The sequence below is a fragment of the Macaca thibetana genome, chromosome 6 (genome assembly GCF_024542745.1).
Source record: "Macaca thibetana thibetana isolate TM-01 chromosome 6, ASM2454274v1, whole genome shotgun sequence".
In the NCBI taxonomy this organism is placed as follows: domain Eukaryota; kingdom Metazoa; phylum Chordata; class Mammalia; order Primates; family Cercopithecidae; genus Macaca; species Macaca thibetana.
This window is the reverse complement of record NC_065583.1, coordinates 49,603,674-49,631,021: the sequence shown is the minus strand read 5'-3', so window position 1 is coordinate 49,631,021 and position 27,348 is coordinate 49,603,674. Positions and strand designations below refer to the sequence as shown.

At 53.6% G+C, this 27,348-nt stretch overlaps 2 protein-coding genes across 2 annotated transcripts; both read left to right on the top strand.

The window, feature by feature from the left end:
- Positions 1-9,917: 9,917 nt before the first annotated feature.
- IL3 (interleukin 3) lies at positions 9,918-11,969 on the top strand. Its single transcript, XM_050792908.1, has 5 exons — positions 9,918-10,079; positions 10,177-10,218; positions 11,512-11,601; positions 11,729-11,770; positions 11,874-11,969. Exons 1-5 carry the CDS (start codon positions 9,918-9,920, stop codon positions 11,967-11,969), a joined length of 432 nt encoding a protein of 143 aa, XP_050648865.1.
- Positions 11,970-22,389: 10,420 nt separating this feature from the next.
- On the top strand, positions 22,390-24,749 carry CSF2 (colony stimulating factor 2). Its single transcript, XM_050792898.1, has 4 exons — positions 22,390-22,583; positions 22,686-22,727; positions 23,394-23,519; positions 24,329-24,749. The coding sequence occupies exons 1-4, from the start codon at positions 22,425-22,427 to the stop codon at positions 24,434-24,436; spliced, it is 435 nt and encodes a 144-aa protein (XP_050648855.1). The 5' UTR covers positions 22,390-22,424; the 3' UTR covers positions 24,437-24,749.
- The last annotated feature ends 2,599 nt before the right edge of the window (positions 24,750-27,348 follow it).

Below are 27,348 nucleotides of genomic sequence, written 5' to 3'. Positions count from 1 at the left end.
GTTGTCCTGCAACCTCTGCCTGATGGGTCCCCTTGTCTGGAAGGCAACCCTCTTAATCAGCGGTTTAAGCCCTCTAACTTTTAGGTGTCCACTTAGGTGATGGGAAACCCTATGTCCTTTCTCCTCCACATGGTGGGAGGGTAGAAGGCTCCAGGGTCCTCTGTCTGAACAGTTTCTTCCTGGCTCAGAGGCACATGGTTGGGTGCCGCTTGTCTTTCCCAGGGCAGTTGGTAAAATCCTACCTAGCATCCTGTTAAACTGTCACCCAACACTGAGGGGGCAGTTTAGAACAGGCAGATGGCTCTAGTGGACAGTTAACTAGGAAGGAGGCAACACCGCAGTTGCCTGGTGTCTGTCATTGGTGTGCTTTAGATGGAGACTGACAGAAGGGTTTTAGAGCATAGAAACTGGGGCAGGGTGCAGTGGCTCATTCCTGTAATCCCAGCGCTTTGGGAGGTGGAGGCGGGTGGATCACTTGAGGTCAGGAGTTTGAGACCAGCCTGGCTAACATGGTGAAACCGTATCTGTACTAAAAATACAAAAATTAGCTGGGTGTGGTGGCATGCGCCTGTAGTCCCAGCTACTCGGGAGGCTGAGGCACAAGAATCACTTGAACCCGGGAGGCGGAGGTTGCAGTGAGCCGAGATTGTGCAACTGGACTCCAGCCTGGGCAACAAGAGTGAGACTCTGTCTCACAAAAAAAAACGACAGAGCGAGACTCCATCTCAAAAAAAAAAGAAAAGAAAAGAAAAGAAAAAAGAAAGTGAGGGCATGTTTCATCTCATGTGGTATGGGTCGCATGCTTCTTATCCAGTAGACCCCCAGGGATAGTTCCCAGGAAGTGGAGGAAGGTAGGAGGGTAGAGAGAGAATCAAAGTCTTAAATAGAGGTGAGGGAGTTTGGGCGAGGCAGGGATCCCAAAATAAAAAAGACGCATTGTTCCCTGAACTGGAAGGAGCCCTAGGAATCCTCAGGGGGATTTCCACAGGAAGAAAACTTGCTTATTCGTCTCCTGGGTCCTGGTCCCAGGGAACCAACCATAAATCAGTGAAAGGCCAACAGCAGAGGTGACACGAGCAGAGAGGTGTCCAGAAAGGCTGCTCTGACATCTGCGAGACATGCAGTGGCAGAACCTGGGCCTGAGAGCTGTGGTGAGAACAAAGGCGGCCAGGTCTGGACCAGAATGGGGGAGTCCATGGGAGCAATGAGAAGCAGATGGCACAGAGAGGCCTTCAGAGGCTCGTGTGGGCAGTGGGGAGAGGGGCGAGTAGGTGGAGCGGGAGTGATGGGGGTGACTGAGCCAGGGAGAATGAGCAGGGTCTGGGTGGGCCCACTCAGGGCATAAGCTAGGGAAATACCAGGAAAACCCCCAAAGACAGAGTTCTGAGAGGAATCCAAGCTGTGGCATGAAAGAAATTAACTGTGGAGTGTGGAAATTGCAACCCAGACCCAAGTCAAATGGAGAAGCCTTCTAGAAATGCAGCATTGCTGATAAAGGGACTCTCTACAAAGTGCTCACTTTCCCAGAGGAGAAGGAACTTTCTGAAATCTAGAGAGAAACATAGATGCTCTTATACCCGCTCTGAGCTCTGCTCAGAGGCTCCTAAGAGGGCTCCCTTATTAAAATAAAAGAATTTCACAACAAACTGAGTAACAGTTAAGTAATCTGCAACATAAATACACATGATTGTCAGTACCCCTGAGAAGAAAACTGAGAGGCTCATTCCAGAGCTAAACTTTCAACCGCTGACGTCTGCGACAAGGAGTGGAGTATTCCTGGGATATCAAGAAGGAATATCAGTGACCCAGGACCTGAGCCCAGCTCTCAGGCCTGAGAGTTCAAGAGCCTGAACAAAGGCATGAGAGATTTGGTCAGTAGCAAGAGCCCAACATCACCCAGGGTTCTTGGGAAGCTATTCAACAAGTCATTAAAATCGCTTTCTTTGATGTGCAGCTGCTGTTTTTCCCTTGAAGAAACCAGAACATTGGGTCAGGTGTGGAGAAGGCGGAAGGGTCGTGGCAGGTACCTTGCTCAGCCTGGGGCAATGGGCACCCCAGCCCAGGTGGCAGCTTCCCTGGGGTGTGGGTGTGGAGATGGGCAAGGTTTGCAGGAATTCCTGTGGGTCAGAGACAAAAGAGGCCAGTCAGCCTCTGGAAGCCGCAAAGACCAGAAGGGCCCTTTGAGAAGACTGAGAAGGTCCTGGGCGGTGGCTGTGGCCCAGCCCTGGAGGGGCTGCTGGCAGTGGAGAGGGTAAGAACTTGGGGGGGTGGAGGTGGAGTGGAAATGCTGCCTATTTGGGAAAGGGCAGGACAAGGGCAGGCACTCTGACCCGGAACGGGCTCTCCTGGGAACACAGAGACTCCAGAGACAGAGGGACGCTCCCCAGCCCCGCACACCTCAATCATCTTTGGATTGTTCCACATGGATAAAGAAGATGAGGTTTAAAGAGCTTTGAGGTGTTCAGTAAGGCAGCCAGGTTAGGCTTCAGAAAGGTGATGTTCTACAGGGGCCAAGCGTATGCGGTATGGCCAGGAAGGTTGTCCTCGTGGCCTTGTTTGCCATTCCCCTGCCTCCTTTCTGGAGTGGCCTTCACTAGTTCCCCCATTGCCTCCCCCAGCTCTGTCCTGCCGAGGCCCCAGGAGGAACCCAGCTGCTTTCAGGTCACAGCAGCCAAGGGGGTCAGAGTACAGTCTGACACAGGCCGGCAGGGCAGGGACCATCACGCCTCCTGGCTCCAGGTGCACTGGGCAAGGGCCTGGCATATGGGGGCATTTTCTGAACCAGCTTCCAGGACGCAAAAAGGAGGCCAGCTGTGCCAATGTGAATATTACAACTCCCACGCTTGGTGAAGAACATCTACCACACGCATCCTCCGTGAGGCAAAGAATAGGCTGGTGGACGCATCTGCAGTGAAGATGCCAGATAAAGGTTGACTCAAGTGTGACCCTGCAGGTGCGCCTCACCTGAATGTGCCCAAGCCCAGAGCAGTGACCAGCAATACAATGGCAGTGATGACTGGTAGGGAGGGCAGTGGGACTTCGGGGCTGTGTGCTCACCTCAGGATCCATTGCTCCTGGATCTCACCTTTCTGCAGGGGAAGAGCAAGAACCCACGAGTGCTTGGTCTGGGGCTGAGAGGAGCTGTTCCTACCCTGAGCCCATCTGGCACCAGATACTCACAAAGGGTGTGCTCAGGTGCCACTGGATTTCAAGGATGATGTTCAAGAAGTTGTCTTTAGTCTGGAATCTAATGGCCATTGTGGGTAGGGGCTTTTGGAGGCTGGGGGGAAAGAGGATGAGGAAGAGGTGGAGGCAAAATGGTCTCCACATATCTCTGCTGCTCGGAGGTACCATGGTCTTCCCTAACCTGTGTGGATCTGAAGTGGCCTGGCCCACATCCTCTGTAAAGGCCCAGCACGGGGGAGGGGGGTGCAGGAGATTCATGGGGCGTGGGGGTTGGGCGGATGGTGGGGCATGGGGAGGAGCCCCAGATGGATTGATACTCTTTTCTGATATGGAACCTCCACGACAAACACATCAACTTATTCATCATTTTCTGTAAAGAAAAGATCAGTAAAGCTGGAAAAAATGTTTGTAAAAGGTTTCTCCTCACCTCACCAAGGAAGATAAGACAGAGTGGGCATGGCTGAGAGGCAGCCTGGCTCTGAGCTCACCTTGGCCTGTCTATGTCCCTGCCTAGCTAGCATCTGGTCCTGCCCTTCCCTGGACAGCTCTGACCTGCAGCTGCCCACCCAGGCTGGCCCTTCCCCTCTCTCCCTGGGAGGCAGACAAGACTCCGCCTGGCAACATCATCCACACAACTAACGCTCCATGTGAAGTCTTCCCCACTTAGGGGAGCATTTCCTGAGGGCCTGGACTGCCAGGTTCTTAGCATTTATGCCCCAACATTGTCACCCCACAGTTTGGGAGCAGCTTCTTTGAGAATGGGGAGCTCCTGGTTTTGTCTGCGATAGATATGATAAATGCAATAGGAATGCATGTTCCAAAGCTTTGTATTCCAGGTGGGTAACAAGAGAGTGACAGGCACTGAAAGCCCATAACTTATTAATAACAATAGGAATGATATGGCCCCCCCACCAGGTATCCAGATATTGGAGCCCTGGATTGAGGCCAACAGATGGAGCACCTGCAGCCCCAAACCCAGCGCTCTCTAGGGAGCACTTCTTCCATGGCATGCCTGGCTCCAGATCATCCTTTAGGTCATAGCTGTCCTTTCCTCCTGTCTTCTCTGATAGTGCAGGCTGGATGAGGCTGCCTCATTTCTGGGCTTCCACCTTCCACAGGCATATCATTCTAAATGGGGATTCTCTATCTTTCTTCTCTATTAGACTGGGCCTGGGATGGGGGGTCTGCTCTGCACCAACTGGGCCCTAAGGAGGCCATGTCCCTGCAGCAGGGGATAGAAAGGCGAGGGTGCACAGGTGGAGGCTATGTAGGTCTTGGGGACAGAGTGCAGAGCCAAGGTTGGGACAGGAGTCCTGAGCTCTCCAGCTGGGCCCCCTCGGTGGCTTTTTCCTGAGCTCTCTGCTCAGGTGAGCAGGGGACATCCGATGGCACCGCTTGGCTGGCCAAGAACCCTGAGCTGCCTTCTGTGGTGACAAAACCAGGCGATGTCATCAGGGCCACCAGCGGAAGCACAAGTGAGGTCATGGGCAGACTAAATCTGACACACGTGATGCCATGGAGAGGGCGGCAGAGGAGCTCGTCACAGTGACTGAGGCGCGGGTTCTTGCCTGTGGTGGGTACCCCAGAAAATTCCACTAGGCCTGTGGGGGTGAGTAATGGGAAGAAGGAGGCATGTACCTCTGGTTGGACTGGACCCTGAGTGCCAGGACTTCCAACACTGTGGCCAACTCCGTAGGGATGAGGTCCGGCCCACAGTCCAGAGACCCCTCCTGAAACCTCCAGGGCTTTGGCAGACCCCGGGCGGCAGTCTTGGGCTGGCTCTCCTGTCCGGGCCCTGGCACAGCCTCCCTCATGCCTGCCCCAGGGGTGGGCACGTGTGCTCATTTCCCTTCCTGATAGCAATCAGCCCAGCCCGCAAAGAAGGGTTCCCCTCAGCTGGGCTGGGTTGACGCAAAGGCCTGGGATGGAATCACCATCTTACAGGGGCCAGGTCTCTCCCCAAGGGCTGGCAGGACTGTGGCCTCTGGAGGAGGGAAGTGGTGCCTATGATTTTGCATGAAGCTCCTACAGAGTCAAGGAAAACCTCAAAGGAGACCCCCAGGATGACCCAGGCTATGCCTCGGTCTACCAAGGGCTCGCGGAAGCGCTGTGGTGGCCAGCTACCCAGGTATCCTTGGCAGCCCCTTCTGAATGGGGAACTTCAGAACATGTTCTGAACATGTTCTGAATTTAGGAACATGTCCCTCCATTCCTCCCTGGTTCATCGAACAGCAGCAGGTGTTGGGCTGCAGTCACTGGGCCTCTCTGGGGGGCACACCCTCCTGCCTCCTTTGCTTTGCCCGGCTGGCCTCCCTGCCCATCCCAGCCTCCTCCCATGACCCCACACCCTGCCTCTGGGGCCTTCCATTTCATATTCTTGCCTACCAAGGCCCTGGGTCCTCCCAACCTCCTCACCCTCCGACCCCAGGGTGCCAGCCCCTCAAGATCACCTCCAGGTAGTCACAGCTCAAGCCACCAAACCTCACCACTCTCATTGCCTCTAGCCCCACCTCAGGGGCTGACTTTACCTCTATTTCACAGAGAACACAGAAGCCATTGTCCCTTCCCACCACAAACCTGTGGACCAACCTGAACCACCCCACTGCACCTTCCCCACCAGATAGACTGGGCCACCCAGGCAGCCTTTCCCTGAGCTCTCTGCGAGGAGCCCGGGACAGCTGATGGGGCACTGCCTGTGCTGGCTGGCCAGCCATCTCGCCCACTCCTGGCTCACCTCCATCAGAGAAGAAGGAGCTCAAACTTTCATGTGGAAGGTGCACTCTGACCCTGTGACTCCTCTGGCTGCCCCATCCCCCTCTTTCCTTCAGAATAAAACTTCAAAGAGTCTTCTACCCTCTGTCTCACCGTCACTCGCTCCTCAGCCCACTGCCAGCGGCTTTGCCTCACCACACACTGAAACCACTCTGCCAGAGGTCTCAGGGATCTCCCCGTCAGGAGTGGTTACACCTCATCCTCACCCTGCTCTCCTGCCAGGCGGCATCACCCCGGAAGGCCGTCATTGTCCGATGCTGCCCAGGGGGTGCTCAGTCTTTGGGTTGGACTGTTCTGCTTACCTCAGTCCCAGTGATGTCACTTCCTGGCTGCATCAGCTCAGCTTCTCTGAGACTCAGTTTCCTCTTCCAGAAAATGGGACTAATAACAGTACCTGCCTCACAGTTCATCATGAGGATTAAATGAGTTCAGACACGAAAAGAACTTAGTTTCCCACGCTTCACAAGTGCCACTCAATAGAAGTCAGCTGTGAGAGCGCTTCCTTTCACCCAGCCCCTCCACCCTATCAGAACCTACCTAGTCCAGCTTCCTACCACCTCTCTTCCAGAGACTCCAATATCCCCTCACTGGCCACCCTGCTGCCTTGATCCTTCTCATCCATGCCGCCACAGCAGGTGCACCTGAGCTTCACCACGCCTCCCCTGGTCAAAAACCCCGCAAGTCCTCCAACGCTCCTAGCAGGAAGCCTCAACCTCTTTCACCTTTAATAAACTGTGTGTGTGTGTGTATACATATATGTATATAAATATATATATAAAAATATATACCTATATATACATAAAAATATATATTAAAATTTATATAATTATATACATTAAAATATATAATTATATATAATATACTATGCAGCCATAAAAAAGGATGAGTTCGCGTCCTTTGTAGGGATATGGATGCAGCTGGAAACCATCATTCTCAGCAAATGATCGCAAGAACAGAAAACCAAATACCGCATGTTCTCACTCATAGGTGGAAACTGAACAATGAGATCACTTGGACACAGGAAGGGGAACATCACGCACCAGGTCCTATTGGGTAGAGGGGAGGGATAGCATTAGGAGATATACCTAATGTAAATGACAAGTTAATGGGTGCAGCACACCAACATGGCGCCTGTATACATATGTAACAAACCTGCACATTGTGCACATGTACCCTAGAACTAGTATAATAAAAAATATATATATTAAAATATACAATTATATATAAAATTATATACATTAAAATATATAATTACATATAATCTATATTAAAATATATAATATATAATTATATATAATTATATAGTATATATTAAATATATAATTATATAAAAATATATTAAAATATATAATTATATAAAATATACAATTTTTATATATAATATTATATATAATATAAAATATATATATAATTTTTTTGGAGAGATGGTCTCACTCTGACACCCAGGCTGGAGTGCAGTGGCACAATCACAGCTCACTGCAACCTCGACCTCCCAGGCTCAGGTAGTCCTCCCACATCAGCCTCCCAAGTAGCTGGGACCACAGGTGTGCACCACAACACCTGGCTAACTTTTTGCACCTTTTGTAGAGACAAGGTTTTGCCAAGTTGCTCAGGCTGGTATATAATCATTTTTAAAACAAGAGAGAAACACTACAAATGACAAGATTTATAATACTACTACTACTCAGGATTTCGTGGGCATGCATGGTTACAACACAAAGTCTTGCCTTTTAAAGAAACAAAAAAATATACAGGAATGTTTTGTCTCCACAGCTTTAAATTCATTAAGCTTTAAAATTCCCTAGAAAAGCCCACTTACATTAAAAAAAAAAAAATACAGCTTTTCTCTATAAGGAATCACATTATTTGTGCACAAGTCCCCAAAACATTTATATGGTACCTTGGTGTTACTGAATACTTGAGTATGCAAGGAACAAACTCTGGGTCCCTGGGGCAATAGGAGACCCTACCGGAGCTAAGGTTGATGAGGTAGTTAGATCAGAGCCCCTCAAATGTCACTGAATCATCGAGGATCTTGTCAAAATGCAATTTTTGATTCAGAAAGTCTGGGCTGGGGCCTGAGGGTTGGCACTGCTAACAAGCTCCCAGGCAGTGCTGACCTGCGGGTCTGGGACCACAGGAAGGGCAGGAAGGGTAGCAAGACTTGAAATCTGTCTCCCCACAAGACTGAGCTGCTAGTGGAGGTTACCACGTCTGTTTTATTCACAGTGCCGACACACAGCAAGTGCTTTGTAGACATCTGTTGAATGAATTGTGCCTACCGAGTACCCAAGCTGGTCCTAAGGCTCCTCTGTGTTGTGTTGAGTTGTGCCTGTGAGACTCCACTCTGGGTCCAGAACCTAGGGCTCCTCCTGGTCCACGGCCCAGCCTGGAGCTGAGCCAGGAGCACATATCAGCTACAGAAATTATCCTCACAGCATGGCCTTGAGTCACAGCTTCTTCACCTGCCTCCCCGCAGCCACATCCTGGTTCTTGTCTTCACCTGATCTGCTTATGCTCAGAAGGCCAAAGCACCCAAATTCCCCTGCCTCAGCATAACCTCCTATCCTCCATCTCCCCACACTGATCACATCACACCGCACCACGACCCAGACCCTGGCCTCTCCATCCTGCTCTCCTCTCCCTCCCACCCGGGGCCAATCATCTTGAAGAATTCTTCCACATGCCCCCATCACACTCATCCCTTTACCAAAAGTCCCTACCCCATGGGGTGGGTCAGGCAGGCCTCAACACAGGCCCGTATCAGGGGGACGCCTCTTCCCTCAGGGGCTGACCTCTGGGATCACCACCCCCGCCCTCTTTGGTTTCCTGCTTCCTATCTGGCTGCAGCTTTTCAGGCCCATTGTGTATTTCCCCATGGTCTGTGCCCACTCGCATCCCCTCTCTGCAAACCTTGCCTACTGGGCCTGTACCTGGCAAATCCATGCTCAGCACAGACAGGGATGGAGACCTCTCAATACAACTGTCTCCTGCCAATCCCTGCCCCAGCAGCCTGAGGCCCAGCCTGCAACCAGGGAGCTGCTCTCCTTTCTCCTCTCCTCCCTTGACCTCGCCCCTCAGACCATGCCAATTCTACCTCCTAAACCTCCCAGGCCAGCCCCTCCCCCAGCTCCCAGTGACAGTGTCCTCAAGAGCTCCTGTCCTTAGGTACCTAAGCTCAGCTCTTGGTGATACCAGAAGTACTGCCAGGGGCTGCAGCCAGGCCTCCTGCAGAGGCTGAGTCCCACATCGCAGGGAACAGCCATGCCACTGCTAGCAGACAAGTAAGAGAATGGCCACCTGGGGCCTGAGTGCTCTTGGTCACCCACCAGAAACAAAGTGTCAAGGAGAAGCTGCCCGAAGCCCATGGGACAAACCACTGGGGATTGGAACACCAGTAATTCCGCATTGGGAGGGGGCACCAAGAGATGTGCTTCTCAGAGCCTGAGGCTGCACATGGATGTTGAGCAGTGCGACCGGCTACCAGACAAACTCATCTGTTCCAGTGGCCTCCTGGCCACCCACCAGGACCAAGCAGGGTGGGTAGCAGAGGGCCACCTGGAGGTGATGACAGATGAGATCCCGCTGGGCAGGAGGCCTGAGTGAGCTGAGTCAGGCTTCCCCTTCCTGCCACAGGGGTCCCCTCACCTGCTGCCATGCTTCTCATCTCTCATCCTCCTTGACAAGATGAGGGGATACCCTTTAAGTAATCTTTTTTCTTGTTTCACTGATCTTGAGTACTAGAAAGTCATGGATGAATAATTACGTCTGTGGTTTTCTATGGAGGTTCCATGTCAGATAAAGATCCTTCCGACGCCTGCACCACACCACCCGCCCCCCGCCTTGCCCGGGGTTGTGGGCACCGTGCTGCTGCACATATAAGGCGGGAGGCTGTTGCCGACTCTTCAGAGCCCCACGAAGGACCAGAACAAGACAGAGTGCCTCCCACCAATCCAAACATGAGCCGCCTGCCCGTCCTGCTCCTGCTCCATCTCCTGGTCAGCCCCGGACTCCAAGCTCCCATGACCCAGACAACGTCCTTGAAGACAAGCTGGGCTAAGTGCTCTAACATGATCGATGAAATTATAACACACTTAAACCAGCCACCTTTGCCTTCACCGGTGAGTAGCTGGGATAAGACTGGCCTGCAGCAGGGAGGGGTGGTGGCTGCCTCAGGCCAACAGGCCTCATGGGCCTCTCTCTCCCTTCACCCCATAGGACTTCAACAACCTCAATGAGGAAGACCAAACCATTCTGGTGGTAAGAGCTCAGCCCCTGGATCCCAATCCACTTCCTGCCTGGGTGACTTCAGCCATGTCATTCCATCTTGCCTAGCCTTGCTTTCTTCATCTGTAAAATAGGGTTAATAGCGCCTGTCTCAGTGGGACTGTTATGACAGTCAAATGACACAATGTGCATAACGTTCTGGCCCAGCATCTGGCACTTAAGGGTTCAATACGTGGCCACAGCCATGGCTATAAGAATGAAAATGACTTTTAAATTAGAAAATGAAAAGGCAGTTCTAGGTGAGGAATACTAAGGGCCTTAAGGTCAGTTTTTGGTAGGACAGACTCTGGACTGACAGACGGAAATTTCCCCCACAGATGTGCCAGCTTCTTTTTCCCTTTAAAAAGTGAGTTTGTGTTTTCCACCCTCATTGGTTGTGGCATTATCATTTACAGTTATTTTTCATGGTTCCAGTTGGTTGCAATGGTTCTCTCTCACGTTTGCATGACATTTCTTGGGTCAAACAAGAAGTGGAAGCCTTTGCTGAGTTCCTGGGCCATCTGTATTTGGGGCACTCACTGCTCACATGCTGCACCCACTTCCATGTTGCGGTCTCTGTGATTTTCTTCTTGATTTCTAGGAGACTTTAATTCAGTCAGGGCATGAACGCTGTTATCAGCCTTTGAGCTACAAATACTTCCCATGGAAGACCCCCTGCCTTTTGTAGAGTTTCTTTTTGGAGATATGTTCTACCCCAAGTGCAGAAAGATCCACCTAGGTCCCCCCTCCCCACCCCCCCTTTTTTTTTTTTTTGAGACAGAGTCTCACTCTGTTGCCCAGGCTGGAGTGCAGTGGCACGATCTTGGCTCACTGCTACCTCTGCCTCCCAAGTTCAAGCCATTCTCCTGCCTCAGCCTCCCAAGTAGCTGGGACTACAGGCATGCACCACCACTCCCATTTTTGTATTTTTAGTAGAGTCGGGCTTTCACCATATTGGTCAGGCTGGTCTTGAACTCGACCTCAGGTTATCTGCCTGCCTCGGCTTCCCAAAATGCTAGGATTACAGGCTTGAGTCACCACACCCGGCCCACCTAGGCCCTTCAGGCAGCTCACATGGAGCCAGAGACTGGGGGCTTGAGGAAACCAGGTCCTGCCTGCCACTCACTTCTAGGCCTGTGCTCTTGGGCAGGGACCCACCTGAGGCAAGAATGGGACTAGGAGGGAACCCGAGAGTGGGCTTGGGAACCCGTGGGGGTGACTTCCAGCTGCTTGTGGGAGGGATACTCCATAACCTTTCCCCCGTAAGTGTATTCTCTGCCCTGTTAGGAAAAAAACCTTCGAAGGTCAAACCTGGAGGCATTCAGTAAGGCTGTCAAGAGTTTACAGAACGCATCAGCAATTGAGAGCATTCTTAAGGTATGTGAAGCTGTTGAGGGTTTGGGATCCCTGTGTTGGCCCTGCCTTGCCTCTGGGGAGGATGACAGCAGGGCCCACTCCCTTTCCAAGGGAATCTCTGACCATCTGCTTTGATCTCTTTCCACAGAATCTCCCACCATGCCTGCCCATGGCCACGGCCGCACCCACGGTAAGCTGTCCCCCAAGATGCCCGTGTCGTGGCTTGCTCCTCAGTTGGTCATCACCATTATAGCCTGGACTCACCTAATCCCACCTTCTTGGTTTCTTTATAGCGACCTCCAATCCGTATCACGAACGGTGACCGGAATGACTTCCAGAGGAAACTGAAGTTCTATCTGAAAACCCTTGAGAATGAGCAGGCTCAATAGACGACTCTGAGCCTCGAGATCTCTTGAGTCCAACGTCCAGCTCATTCTCTGGGTCTTCTCACCACAGAGCTTCAGGACATTGAAAACTTCTGAAACCTCTGGCTCATCTCTCACACAGTCCAGGACCAGAAGCATTTCACCCTTTCCTGCGGCATCAGACGAATTGTCAATTATCTAATTTCTGAAATGTGCAGCTCCCATTTGGCCTTGTGCAGTTGTGTTCTCATTTTTATCCCATTGAGACTATTTATTTATGTATTTATTTATTTATTTATTGCTTTCGGGAATGTGAAGTGTATTTATTTCAGCAAAGGAGCCATGTCCTGCTGCTTCTGCAAAAAACTCACAGTAGGGTGGGAAGCATGTTCATTTGTACCTCGAGTTTTAAACTAGTTCCTAGGGATGTGTGAGAATAAATCAGACTCTGAACAACTGCTTTGTTACCAGTGTTTCAATTTGATTCGGGACTTAGTGACCATTTTAGAGGAGACTGGTGTGCCACGAATCCTGGGTGGCTTGATCCTGCCACGTGGATGTTGTCTGTGTGAGCTTGTTCTCACACTGCCCTCCTGCCACCCCCATTTCCAGAAAGGTGATGATAACCCTAGCAATCTTGAATATCCACAGAACTGCTACCAGGTACCAGGAGCCATTCTCAGCACTTTACCTGTGCTACCTAACTTACTCCTCACACCAACCAAGAGTATGTTTTCTCCGTTTCATGGGAAACTGAAGTTCAGCGTGGCTGAGCAACTGCCTAAGGTCACACAGCTGATAATGGCCCAGCTGTGGCTTGAATTCAGGTCCCCGGGGCTCTGGAGCACACTGATCCTGTGGCACGTCCCCCCCTAGTGGTCCTTCCAGAAACTGCAGCAGCCGCCCCTGCTCCTCCCAGGGCCAAGTTCAAGGACCAACATCCCCTGATCCCCACTATGCAGCAGGTTCTGCTGACACAGGCCACCCAACCCTTGATTCCACTCCTTTAAGACCCTCCAAGCCTGGAGTCCCCACCCCTGCCTAAGCCCCCAACCTCTCCTGCCTGATGATTTAGCAGCCCCCCTGCAGGCTTCCTGGCCAGCCCTGGAACCCACACCCTGACAATCTGTGCCCTACTGGGGAGCCAGACGGAGTTTTAGAAAATGCAAATCTGACCATGTGGATCTATACTGAATCCTCCAGTCCTCAGGGTCTTCTGGACCTTGTCCATATCCTTAGGACAATATATAAGGCTCGCCTCCAACTGTTGCTTCTATTTCCCCCATGGCTACAACCCTAATCAATGCTCCAGCCAACAGGAGTGCTGGGACTTCCTACAGAGGCTTCCATGAAGCCTCTCTTCATGCCCCTGAGCTTCTATCCACACTGTCACCTCAGTATGGCAAGCCCTGACTTGGCATGATGAGCTCCTATTCCATGGACCAACTCAAACTCTGCCCACCTCTGGACTGTCCACACTGTCCCAGGATGGGGCCCTCCTCTGAAATAGGTGGGTACACAGGGACCCACTGGAGGGACAGCCTGGAGGCAGGAGTGCCCCCCTCTAATGCCCCTGACACCACCCTGTGGCCCTCGTCCAGTCTGCCGGTGGAAGGAGGGGCAGAGGGGTCTTCCTCTGTCACCACGTAAGCAGCAATAGCATCCTCTCTGATTCCTCCCAAGTCCCAGAAAAGCTTCAGAGGCTGACACCAGGTGCTGGGGTCCTGTCCCCCTTTTCGTCTTTTCCACCTTGATCCATCCCGGGACGTTTGTTGTTGGACTTAGCCTGGGAGGAGATATAGAGGATGCTGCTGCAGTTTCTGAATTGACCAGTAGGGGGAGGTGTGTGCCACTGGTCTCAGGGCACACCAGGGTCCTGGAGCAGCCAGGCCTTAGAGGATGTGGTGAGAGGCCTGACTCTGGACTGGGTTTCCCAAGTCTCCTGTACACCCAGCCCCCCAGCCCTTACTTTCCCTCCCTCTCGCATGTGACAGCTGGTCCTGTTTTCATCCTGGGCTGAGGCAGCATTTGTGCCCCAGTCTCATGTTCCCAGAGGAGTCGCTGCTTGTCACCTCCTCTTCACACCCTGGAGAGTGGGTCAGCAGCCATCTCCTCTGCTGTCCTGTGTTAGTGACTGATGCAGGCAAGAGGCAGGGTTAGTGGTTGGACCAGACACAGACCTGGTGCAAGAGGCCAGTCGGCAGGACCTGTGGCTGGCCGGAGGGTGGCAGGTGGAGGTGACATGCTGGAGAGGGCAGCAGGCGGGCCTTTTCAAATGTGCTGAGGGCTCCTCGCTGCCCTTCTGGAATAGTATAGACTGCAGCTTAAAGCCAGGTTGGGGCCAGAACCAAGTGGCAGTCAGTTCCTGGACAGGTTGGGGAAATTTCTACATGCTTTAGACAAAAGGTTTATGTTCCCTCCAAATTCATATGTTAAAATTGAATCCCCACTGTGATGGTATTAGGATGTGGGGCCTGTCCTTTGAGCCAGGTCTATGTGTCCAGATGGCACCAGGGGGCAGCATCGCCCCATTATAAATCCCAGAACCGCCAGGGAAGGCCCAAGTTTCTGCCTTCCCACATCCCAGGCGTCTCCTCAGGGGGAAGGTGGATTACAGCTCTCAGCCAGGAATTTTGTTTTTCACTGAAAAATACTATTGTGGGAGTGAGACTCAGTCTCAAAAAAAAAAAAACACTATTGTTTTTCACTGGAGGGGAAGATGGGAAAGCATATATACTCTTTACTGAAAAACTTGGAAATGCAGAGAAATAGAACAAAGGGAAAATTGACAGAAAGGCAAGTGCCTAAGGAGGGCATAACTCAGAAGGCACAACCAGCCTCACCCCCTGACAGGAATCCTTCCACTCCAGGAAGGGGCTCTGCTCCTTCTGCCCTGGCCTCAAGCCCCCATTTGACTCAGTGGAGCAACTGCTCTGAGGACTCTCCATAGCTCCCCCAGGCTGGGGCGGGCATAGGTGAGGCACTGGGCCAGGCCTTTCGGGCCTCCCGGCCATGTGCAGTTGGCCCCGCACAGTGCGGTGGGGATCATTACAGACAGCACAGGACCAACGGACGGGCGTGGACCTCCTCGGAGGCACTGCCCACAGGTGGCGCAGAAGGGGCCTGAGAAGTTCATCCAGCAGAGAAGGGTGGGAAAGGCACAGGGAGGGAAGGAGGCAGATGCCCTGGGGGAGAAGGGCATGGAGGTCGAGAAGACAAGGTAAGCGGAGGCACAGGAGAGTCTAAGTAGTGCAGAGGCCAGAATGTGGCTGGGTGCCAGGTGTCCAAGGTGAAGACGGTGCCCTGGGTCACTGCTTTTGCCCCTGGAACCCAGCCAGCCTCGGCCCCAGACACCTCTGAGTCTTAGCTAGTCTCTTCTCCCCATTCTTCCCTCCCTGATCCCAGGCCAGCCCAGCCCAGCCCAGCCTGGCCACTGTGGAGACCGCAAGACTGGACGGCCATGGCCTGAGGAGCGGTGGGTGGAGGGAGGCGGAAGGACAGGATGGAGCCATGGCAGACACTGTGTGTTTAACACCAACAGGAAGGAGCCAGGGCAGAGGGAGAGTGGTGCTGGAGGAGACAGGAGCTAGCCCAGCAGAGGGGGATCCCTGGGCCCAGGAAGATGTGGGACCCATGGTGGGAGAGAGGGAGAGGAGGCAGAGGTGGTGTGGATCAGGGGTGGGGGCTAGGGGCCCAACTTTCCCCCTCGGAAGCCTCAGGTCAGGCTCAATGAGGTGGATCAGCAAAGTTGCTGCTGCCCTCCTGGACTGAGAAGGGACTCGAAGAATCCCCACAATGACCCAGGCACTCAGGCTGTGATTAGCCCCATTACACAGACAGAGACTGAGGCAGAAAAATGAAGATTATTTGAGTCCAGAGCTTCTGAATCCTTAAGCAATAGTGGTTCACCAGTGCCCACCGACCCAGGAATTCTTTAAGTCTGACTCTGGTCATGCCTGGGGTCTCCCCTTGACTGGATCCAAGCCTTCCATGGTAACTTCTGCCCTACAACCTCCCAGTTCCAGCTCCACACTTCTCACCTGACCACTCTCATGCTGCCCAGTAAATGCCTCTACATGCCCATCTGTCCTGTCTTCCTACCCGGCACCCCCTCCCCACAACCAACACACAGGCTGGGGGCTTAGATCCAGGGAGGTGGTCCTCTGGGCTCCTCTCTCTCTCTGTCCCCATGCCTTAGGGGACTTCTGAGAGAGACCCTGGTTCCCAGCTGTCCCCTGCCATGGCTGATTGTCAAGGCCTCTTCCAGCTCCCACTCAGGGCCCCCAAAGACCCCAAGCTTAACTCCACCTCCAGCCGTGGTTCATGATGTGACCCCTTCCCTTTCCCCTCCATGAGCCCTCCCTGCCCTGTGGGGTCCATGGAATCCTTCTGGTGTGAGGCCTCCTTGCCTCCTCCTCAGACTCATGAGCCCTTGACCCAGGCTGTTCCCGGGACCTGCTTCGGCAGAGACTTGCCTGGAGCCTGCACTTGGAGACTCAGCCCTTTCCTGGAGGGAAAGTGGGCTGTGCTGGAGACCGGCAGGCAGCAAGGACAGCAGGCTGTGGGGGTGGTGTGTGTGCCCCGAGAGGGGCCAAGTCAGGGTGTCAGGGAGGGAGGACAGCTGCAGGGAGGCAACAGAGGGCAGCAGGCGCTGGAGCGAAGGCCGAGCAGCAAAGCAGAGGTATCCTTCCCTGCCTCCCTTCATGAGCACCAGCTGCACATCTGCTCTATGTCCTGATCCCATGGGCCGCGCCAAGGCCCTCCTGAGCATGAGGAATAAAAACACTGGGCAGCCGCCGCTACCATTCAGAGAGCCTTGAACCAGGGAGGACTCCCCCACGCAGTGGGTCTCTGATCTACATAGGCCCACGTCCCATGAGGGAAGCCTAAATTTACACTCACCTCCAGGGCATGACAAGGCCGGGAGGCTGGTCTGGACCCTGGTAACCACTCCCCTCTCTTTGATGGACAGGGAGACTGAGGCTAGATGGAGGCACCTAGCAAGCCAAAACAGAAAACCAAAACAGAAACACCTTCCCGTGCAGATATCCAGTGCATCTCCCAACAGCCTGCAAAAGTAGTGCTGCATGCCCTGTGGGGAGAGCCAGCTGGGGCTCAGAAGGGGCAGGCCACAGTCCAAGGTCATGCAGCGAGCTGTGCCCGTCCAAACAGGGCTTCAGGAAAAGTCTGAGGGACACATGGGGGATCCAGAAAAGTCTCGGAGGAGGCTCATTCCAGAACCACTCGTTCTGCTGAGAGCAGAAATCCCGTATCTGCCACCTCATTTCTGAGCCATCAGTTCCAGGGGGATGCAGGTTCGTGAGCCGGGCAAGGGCCTGGGACTTCCACCTGGCATCTTGACCCAGACTGTCGCTCCAGACATAGAGGGCAGGAACGGATGCCCGCAGGACTTCAGAAATTATAAAGGCTTCTGGTCTCATGATTTCTCCTACTTTTGATTTTTAATGCACCTCCTGATGGCTCTTCCCAAGAGGGCAGACACAGGCAGTGGCCCCTCTGGGTGCCTGATGACCCTCCCAGCTGGAGATGAGGCTCAGAGCAGAGACTCAGAGGCAGGGGATGCATTTCCGTCCCTAGAGGGAGTACACTGGGCAAGCAGTAGACAAGTCGGGGAGGGCGTTGTGGGGGGCAGGCCTGGCGCACCCACGGGGTGTTTGTGTCCACAAGGACTCCTCTGCCTGAGTAATGTGCATGGTGGAGTTGCCAGATCCTGAGGGAAAACGAGGAAGCCCCAAGAACAAAGAAGCAAACAAGGAGGTCTCATTGTCCTTGGCCATCCTTAAAAGTTGACATCCTGCCACTGCTTCCTGCCTGGCTCACTCTCAACGGCCCCTCTGGTGTCAGGAGCCTCCTCTTTACCAGTGATTTCCAAATACCCTGACTTCCAGACCCACATGGCCACAACTGACTGAGTCTTCCTGGAGGTCCCATGGCCTCTCAAACTTGCCATTCCAAGGCAGCATGGGCTGACCTCTCAAACCTCTCTGTGGCTTCGTGTCTCCGCCATCACAGCAAATGGCCTCCACGTCTCTGACTATGAGTGTGGACCTTGTGCTCCCTGTCCCCCACCCCATGGGACCACCAGAAGTGAGCTCGCTTAGAGTGCAAGGGGCCCGTGAGGTGCATACTCCACAGCAGACCCTCCTGGAAGCTTGGCTGAATAGATGCAGAGACCACACATGGTTGAGGGTTAACCACCCTCAGATCCTCCCAGGCCAGTCAAGACTTCCCAGTGCCAGGAACCTGGGAATACCCAGAGACCAAACTGGAACTGGAGCTTGGCCAGGGCAGCTTCCCTTTTTGAGGTGTACATTTGTGGACCGAGACAGAGGGGATGCAGGTGCAGACAGACTGGGACTGAAACCGCAGAAGCCAGAGATGTTGCTTCATGTGTCTGGTGTGGCCTGGAGTGACAAGGGAAGGGCAAACCACTCACAGTGCCATGCAGTACCAGGATCTCCTGTCGGTGATGCAGGAGCCGGGAGCCCTGACTCGGGTGGAGGCTGGACTCCCTACCTCACCGTGTGTGTCCAGAAAGGTGCCCTCTGGGGCTAGGGCTGGGCAAGGGGCAGCTGTCCCTAGAAACTCCAGCAAGCCTTGCTCCACTGACCAGTTTGGGCTTCAGAAATCTCTCCTAGCACTGGGGAGAGGAGAAATCGAAGCACTGCCTCTTCCCTGGGAGGATCTCCCACAAAGTTTCCTGGGGCAGGCAACAGTTTCCTCTGTGAGGCAGTGGCCACTAACCCATTGTACAGATGCAGAGGTTGAGGCTCAGGGAGGAGGGACTTTCCTATGCTTCAGGTGTCAGTGGTGGCTGGGTAAGGACAAGAGACCAAGCCTAGGGCATAGAGATGCCTGGATGGCAGGATCTGCTGGGGAAAACTCTGCCTTCACCCCAGACTTCCCTGGGACAGTCACAGACCACTCCAGCCTACCTGCCCACACCTGGCAGGCATCTCTCTTTACAGCTGCCTTGAGGGGACAAGCATGCTGGATCCACTCCCTGCTGGTCCAATCAGGTGACCAGCATTTCCCAGCTTCCTGACCCCAAGACAATGGAAAACGTTAGGATAGCAGGAATGGATACGGGTTCAAATTCTGACTCTGTGGTCACTGGTTGTGTGGACCTGGGCCGACCACTGGTCTCCCAGATCTCAGGCCCCCAGAGATAACAAGGACCCTCACCAAGGGGTGGACAGGTCTAAGAAGATCAGATCAGCCCTGAAGTCTGTGCAGGGGTGCCATGAGACCGAAGGGACTTTGAGGCCCATTTCCTTCCCCTTGTGATAACGTCTCTCATGATAAGAATCCTGGAGTGACTCAAGCCCCTGTTTCCTACAGAGCCTGTGGGGTGGACACGCATAGGAAACTCCTTCCAGAGGGTTTTCTCCTGTCCCTGTAGGAAGGGGGGCCCCAGAGGGGTCATACCACCCATCGTGGTCCCCGCCTCTGCCCTGCCACAGCCCCATTGGAGCCCCTGAGTCAGCATGGCTGGCTGGATGCTATCTATTCACACTGTTTAAAATACGGTGCAATCTAGGAATGCCAGCCTGTGTCACGGCCTCAGCCCTGATGTCATCTTTCCATGAGAAAGATGTGTGGCTGCCCACAAACCTCATCACCAAACCCATGAATTTCTGCCCTGTATGTGCTGACTTGGGCACCTGCAGGCCACCACTGCCGAAATGGATTTCTCATTATGACTCTTGCTTTCCTCCTTTCCTTCCCTCCTAGGCCCTTGGCCACTGGCCTGTTACCTGCCCATCTGTTATGTCCTAGCCCTTAAACACATCTTTGCTGGCCCTCAGCTCTTCTTCCTGAATAACTTCCGTGGCCTCAGCTACCACACGGACGTGTACCGCTGCCAGATCTGTCTCCTGTACATGCAGCCTCTGAAACTCCAAAACTTCCTGTGGGCCTCGCACTCTGAAGACCTGCTCCTTTGTCCCCTGGGTCCTTATCTTAGCCATGTGGACAGTGATTCTAACTCCTCTTACACACATTCAAAGCACGCTTTGGTGGGGAGGGGGAGAGTAGACTAATCTTGCTCCTCCATGGATGGGGTTAAAAAGTTCTTGGAGGCAGGACCTTGACCGTTTTTGTCATCCTTATATCCCTTTTCCCTGCTGGGAACCTAGTAGGTGCTCAGAAAATAATGAATGACTGAGTGACTTCACTGTAGCACCAAGGCCTTTTGAGATTCTACCTCCTCAATCTCTCTAGAGTCTGCCTCCTGTTCCTTATACCCATTCCTAAAACCCTAGGGCTCCCTGTGCCCAGAACATTCTCCCCTGTCCTCTCCTGCCCATCTCCTTCCAACCTGGGCTTGCAGGCAGGATCTCTGGGGAAGTTCTCTGGTCCCCTTGGATCCCCAAGCTAGAGAAGGTGGCTCTCTGGGATCCCTCAGCTCTGGACTTCCCCCTGCCGAGTCAAGGTCACACCGTGGGAGGGTCCATTGCAGTCTGTTTCCTACCAGACCGAGAGCCTCAAGGGCCAAATGTGAGGGCCAGTGGGAGGGTCCCGTTCACCTTCTCCCCAGAATAGGGCCTGGTGTGGATTGGAAAGACTTGTTGACTGACTGTCTGAGCTATGACAACTCATTTCTAGAAGGAAAGTGACCTTTCCTCCCAGATGGGTCGTACAGGCTCTGTACCTCCCTGGCCATCAGCTGAACCACTGTCTATGGCTCCCTTCCCTGCCCTCCAGCCTCCAGGGTGCTATCCAACACATGTGATATCTACGTGTAGTATCCATGTCCTCATCTCCCTCCCGAGAGCTCCCTGGAAAGAGCTGAGCCAAGGTCTTGCAAAAAAGGTGGAGGAAGGGCCAGGGCCTGGACATTTCATGTTCCCAACCCAGCCTGGCCACCTAGGAGTGTTCCACGCAGGCTCAGATGGATGGACCTGGCCTCACAGTGAGGTGTGGAGGACTAAGGTTTGGCTTCTCTATGCAAGGTCAGAAAAACTCCCACGATACAGGGAAACTTGCCAGGGCTGCAGACTCAGACCACAGTGCTAAAGCCATGAATTCCACCTGCTCTCTGAAGGCTCGCCAAACTGAGTCCAGCAGAATGTTCTCGCTTGTGTCCAACCCCATTGGTTTAGGCTGAATCAGCCTCTAGGGCCCAGAGGCACTGTACCTGGGGTGGGGAGCTTCTCCAGTATCAGGGTCACCTTCAGAGGCCTGGAGCCTTTCATAAAGCAGGTAAGAGGACTCACATATATGCACTTGCATGGAAAACATGATCCCCTCCACCATGCACCTATATGTACAGATGCAACCAATCACAGCGGCACACATACACCTAGAAATGGGCACGTGTGGGCCCACACCCCTTTAGCTATGAAACCCAGCCACGGGGCAGCTTGAGCCAGATACCTTGTGCAAACACAAACTCGTGCTGTCTTCTCTGAACTCCATTGTGAAAATCAAACACTTGTCAGCCCCTCAAGAGCCTTTAGCTTTCCAGAAGCAGTTCCTACTTCCACAGAAAAGCCTCAGGAGTTGGGGGTACTGGGGCTATGTAGGAAATTAAGCCTGGAGGGCCTTGCTGGGGAAGCCATTGTCCCTGTACCTGAGATGGGTGCAGCCACAGCCCTGAAGCCAGCCTGAAGCTCCTGGTGCCTCCTGGGGGCTACATGTAGGAGTGTAGCATCCACCTCAGAGGGGCAAACCTGCTCTGCAGAGGGAGTCAAGGTTCATACAACCAGAGAGAGGAGTCACTCAGCAAGGTGGCTCCAGAGCCAAGGGTCAGACTCTGGGTCCTGACTTGGCCCAGCCCCACCCTCTCTGAAGCTTGCTGAGAGCGGCTGCAGTCTTGCTGCTGGATGTGCACATGGTGGTCATTCCATCTGCTCACAGGGGCAGGGGTCCCCCCTTACTGGACTGAGGTTGCCGGCTGCTCCAGGTCCTGGGTGGGAGCCCAGGTGAACCGTCAGTGGGGCAGGTCTGTGAGAGCTCCCCTCACACTCAAGTCTCTCACAGTGGCCAGAGAAGAGGAAGGCTGGAGTCAGAATGAGGCACCAGGGCAGGCATGGCCTGCCCAAAGGCCCCTGGGATTACAGACAGGATGGGGAGCCCTATCTAAGTGTCTCCCACACCCCACCCCAGCCATTCCAGGCCAGGAAGTCCAAACTGTGCCCCTCAGAGGGAGGGGGCAGCCTCAGGCCCATTCAGACTGCTGGAGAGGGAGGGCTGGAGAGCCCTCAGGGAGGCGGGCGGATGGGCTGTTGGTTCTTGGAAAGGTTCATTAATGAAAACCCCCAAGCCTGACCACCTAGGGAAAAGGCTCACCGTTCCCATGTGTGGCTGATAAGGGCCAGGAGATTCCACAGTTCAGGTAGTTCCCCCGCCTCCCTGGCGTTTTGTGGTCACCATTAATCATTTCCTCTGTGTATTTAAGAGCTCTTTTGCCAGTGAGCCCAGTACACAGAGAGAAAGGCTAAAGTTCTCTGGAGGATGTGGCTGCAGGGCCTGCTGCTCTTGGGCACTGTGGCCTGCAGCATCTCTGCACCCGCCCGCTCACCCAGCCCCGGCACGCAGCCCTGGGAGCATGTGAATGCCATCCAGGAGGCCCGGCGTCTCCTGAACCTGAGTAGAGACACTGCTGCTGAGATGGTAAGTGAGAGAGAGAGTGTGGGCCCGTGCCTAGGCCACCCCGCTGGCCCCGGACCGGCTATGCCTGTCAGCTTGATAACATGACATTTTCCTTTTCTACAGAATAAAACCGTAGAAGTCGTCTCAGAAATGTTTGACCTCCAGGTAAGACGCTTTTCTCTGACGTAGCTTTGCAGGAGCCCCTGCGCTGGGGTGGAGGTGGGGGCTCCATTTTAGATGGCACCTCACAAGGTTGTCCACTTTCTCTCTCATCAGCTGGCTGCAGGGGGAGGGGGCAGCAACTGGGTGCTCAAGAGGCTGCTGGCCGTGCCCCTGTGGCAGTCACATGAGCTCCTTTATCAGCTGAGTGGCCATGGGCAGACCTAGCATTCAAGGGCCAGGAGTCACCAGGGGGACAGGTGGTAAAGTGGGGGTCACTTCATGAGACAGGAGCTGCAGGTTTGGGGTGCTCACTGTGCCCTGAGACCAAGTCCTGTTGAGACAGTGCTGACTACAGAGGGACACAGAGGGGTCCAGCAGGTCCAGGTGAGGCCCCGCCCCCCTCTCCCTGAATGATGGGGTGAGAATCACCTCCTTCCCTAAGGCTGGGATCCTCTCCAGGTACCGCTGAGGGTGGTCTGGGCTCGGCAGTGAGAAGGGCTGGCTCGTGCCTGTCATGGATAGAGCAGGGTGTATGACTGGACCCAGCCTGTGCCCCTCCCATGCCCTACTCCTGGGGGCTGGGGACAGCAGCAGAAAGGAGTGGTGGAGAGTTCCCGTGCCACTGCAGGCACTTGGCCGCTGCTCACCGAGGAACAACGTTTTCCACAGGAGCCGAGCTGCCTACAGACCCGACTGGAGCTGTACAAGCAGGGCCTGCAGGGCAGCCTCACCAAGCTCAAGGGCCCCTTGACCATGATGGCCAGCCACTACAAGCAGCACTGCCCTCCAACCCCGGTGAGTGCCTACGGCAGGGCCTCCAGCAGGAATGTCTTAATCTAGGGGGTGGGGTCGACATGGGGGGAGATCTGTGGCTGTGGCTGTTCAGGATCCCAGGGGGTTTCTGTGCCAACAGTTATGTAATGATTAGCCCTCCAGAGAGGAGGCAGATAGCCCATTTCATCCCAAGGAGTCAGAGCCACAGAGCACTGAAGCCCACAGTGCTCCCAGCAGAAGCTGCTCCTATCCTGGTCATTATTGTCATTATGGTTAATGAGGTCAGAGGTGAGGCAAACCCAAGGAAACTTGGGGCCTGCCCAAGGGCCAGAGGAAGTGCCCAGGCCCAAGTGCCACCTCCTGGCAGGACTTTCCTCTGGCCCCAGATGGGGTGCCTGAATTGCAGAGGATCAAGGAAGGGAGGCTACTTGGAATGGACAAGGACCTCAGGCACTCCTTCCTGCGGGAAGGGAGCAAAGTCTGTGGCCTTGACTCCACTCCTTCTGGGTGCCCGGAGACGACCTCAGCCCAGCCGCCCTGCTCTGCCCTGGTCTGGGACCAAAAGAGGCAGGCGTCTGACTGCCCAGAAGGCCAACCTCAGGCTGGCACTTAAGTCAGACCCTTGGCTCTGGCTGTCACCGGCAGAGCTATGCACTCCTTGGGGAACACGTGGGTGGCAGCAGTGTCACCTGACCCAGGTCATTGTGTGGGTCCTGGAGTGGGCCTCCTGGTCTCTGAGTTCTAAGAGGCAGTACAGAAACACACTGGTGCTTTCCCCACATTACCCACTTGCCTGGACTCAAGTGTTTTTTATTTTTCTTTTTTTAAAGGAAACTTCCTGTGCAACCCAGATTATCACCTTCCAAAGTTTCAAAGAAAACCTGAAGGACTTTCTGCTTGTCATCCCCTTTGACTGCTGGGAGCCAGTCCAGGAGTAAGGCCGGCTGGATGAGGCTGGCCAAGCCGGGGAGCTGCTCTCTCATGAAACAAGAGCTAGAAACTCAGGATGGTCATCTTGGAGGGACCAAGGGATGGGCACAGCCATGGTGGGAGTGGCCCGGACCTGCCCTGGGCCACACTGACCCTGATACAGGCATGGCAGAAGAATGGGAATATTTTATACTGACAGAAATCAGTAATATTTATATATTTATATTTTTTAAATATTTATTTATTTATTTATTTAAGTTCATACTCCATATTTATTCAAAATGTTTTACCATAATAATTATTATTAAAAATCTGCTTCTATGTGTCCAGTGTTCTAGTTTGTTTTCAACCATGAGCAGATGCTGGTGGTGCCTGCCTTCCCAAGAGGCAGGGAAGGGAGGAAACAGCGGGGTGGGGAGGGGGTGGGGGCCTGCCAGGGGTTTGGCACTATCCAAGGGCCAACACTGTCAGAGCAGAGGGGAGGTGAGAGCCGGGCATAGGTGCGGAATTCTGCGCACCTGGACGGGCTTGCCTGGATGCTTCAGGGCTCCCACCCCAGAGAATGGCTCTCAAGTTCACCTAGAAGTCCCAGTCCAGGGAAATCTTGTCCCAGAGAAGGGCATCACCCTTCCTGGGGAGGCCTGGGGGTTGGCTGGTCACTGGCTGAACAGGCCCACCCTGGGATCAGGTAAAATACCCGCCCTGTAGAGGCCTTGGCCCCTGTGCCCCACGTGCTGCCCCTCATACTCTGAGATTCAACCACTCCGAAAGTAAATAACAAATAGACTAACTGTTCAGGGGAAAAGAAACCAAACCACAGGTGTCAGAATGCAACATATTTACCAAACTTGCCCCCAAATGGGTGATCTTAATCTCTGAGAGTCAGAATGTAAGGTCATAATTTGTTGGTACATGGCTGTAGTGCAGGATTTTTCTGAATTGGTTTTTATTTTTACATGAAATTTTGAATCTAATCAGGCACTTTTCCCTAAAACTCATGGCCTGCAGGCTAAAAACAAAGCAGGCCTCCTCCTCCTTGCTTTGATAGCTGGGCTGAAGGCCTTGTACCTGAACCTGTTCTCTCATCTCCCTCCGGGACTATGAGGAAGAGGATGTGCCCCGAGGATCAGGTGGGCAGCAGGGCCAGCTTCTCCTTGACAGGTGGGCCTGGGGAAGCTGGCCTGTGGCAGATTTAGCCTCTGCCTGGCACTGTCCTCAGTCATGTGCCCACCACCCCACTTGCTCTCTCTGCTTCAGTCAGCACCTGCAGACGGCGCCAGGCCTGGCCAGAGACCCACTCCATGCTCATGCAGAAAGACTGTGACTTCAGGTGTGATTACAAATAAGAAGTCAGGGTGAACACTCAGGACGAAGCCTGAATATCAGCACAGGGAAGAATGCATGAAGTGTGCTGTGGTTGTTGAAAATGCATGAAAATTACATCTTGCCCAGCGATAAGGTCCTCTCTGTTTTCCGCGTAAGCCAGTGATGACTGATAAGAGGTTTCGAATTTCCTTAGACTCACATATATAGGTACCTCTCTCCACAGAAATGCTGCCAAGCTCAGGGCTCAGACCAGCTTGGAGTCACCTTCAAGTAATACCATGTACCTGTACGTGCTCCTGGCTCATGTGCTCCGGGAATCAGAAAGCCATTCTTCCCCAGTGAAAGTAGCCACATCTCCCCACAAAAATCACACAGTAATCTGTGCTGAGATTCAGAAAGAACTCTTGGCTGACAATAACACATACAAGGTAAGTCTGGGTCTCCATCCAATATTATATTGCTCTTAGTGGCCCTTTGTGCTCCTGACCAATTTATCTGGCTTCTAGGGTTCCTTCAATAGGCCCCAGAAAGCCAGTGAGGTAAGAAACAGCTACCCCGCGACCTTTCACACCACATTTGAACAAGGAGAGAGAGATCCCAGCAGTCAGTGCCCAGGGAAGAGATAACAATGGTGGAGTGAGAAAGTTCAGAGTGTGGGGAGGGAACCTCCAGCTTAGCCAGCAGGCGAGCCTCCCAACCAAGTGCAGCCCTGAGCCCAGGGAGAGAGCAGATGCCCACTGTCTCCACTACTCGGCCTGCAAGGCCACAGGTCTCCTTGTGGGAGAATCAGGGTAGGGCCTGAGCTTGGGTCCAGGGCTCCTTCCGGCCAGGTTACCCAGGGATGGATAAGGATGGGTCAGCTGGTGCCCTGCTGTGCACCACCACCATCCCAGAGCCCCAACCCTGTTTCAGGAGCTCTGCTATGGAGAGTTTACAAAGAACTTTACCTTCACCCTGAAGGATCTCATTAACAAATATGACAAACAGGACCACCACATGATGAAGGTTTATATGGACACGGAAGAACTCACCAAAATCTGCCCAAACCTGAAAGTAAGTTGCTGTTTGCTCTTAGGGGAACCTGACACATCATTTCCCTGCACCAGGGGCCCCGTGAGGCGAAGGGTTTTTATACACCCAGCCTGCACACGCAAGGTCTCTGGGGCTACTCTTAGGCCACAGGTGGCTGTTCTCTGGCATTGTCTCCAATCTAAAAGAAGTCCACTCACTGACACAGAGTGGAGGGTGGGGAGTGGAGGGCTGGGTGTGAGGAAGTGGCGATTCAGATTCTCAGGGTTTCTGTCTGTGCTGTCTGCCAAGCCCCCATGCACAGGGATCAGCGTGGGACAGGTCTGAGACAGATCAGAGCAGGGCCGGTCATGGACTCAGGATGAGGTCATGGACTTGAACTGAGAGCCAGCGCAAGCTTGCTCCAGTTTGCCCTGTCCCTAGGGCCTCTTTTGGATCATGAGCCCCACTGAGAACCCATGATAGGGGGATGAGCAGCAGTTTGCGGGGGCATGCCTGGAGAAGTGACTGAGCTGCCCCTCCCTCCTTTCCCACTGCTCGGACAGTCCCGGGTACTCCTCCCAGC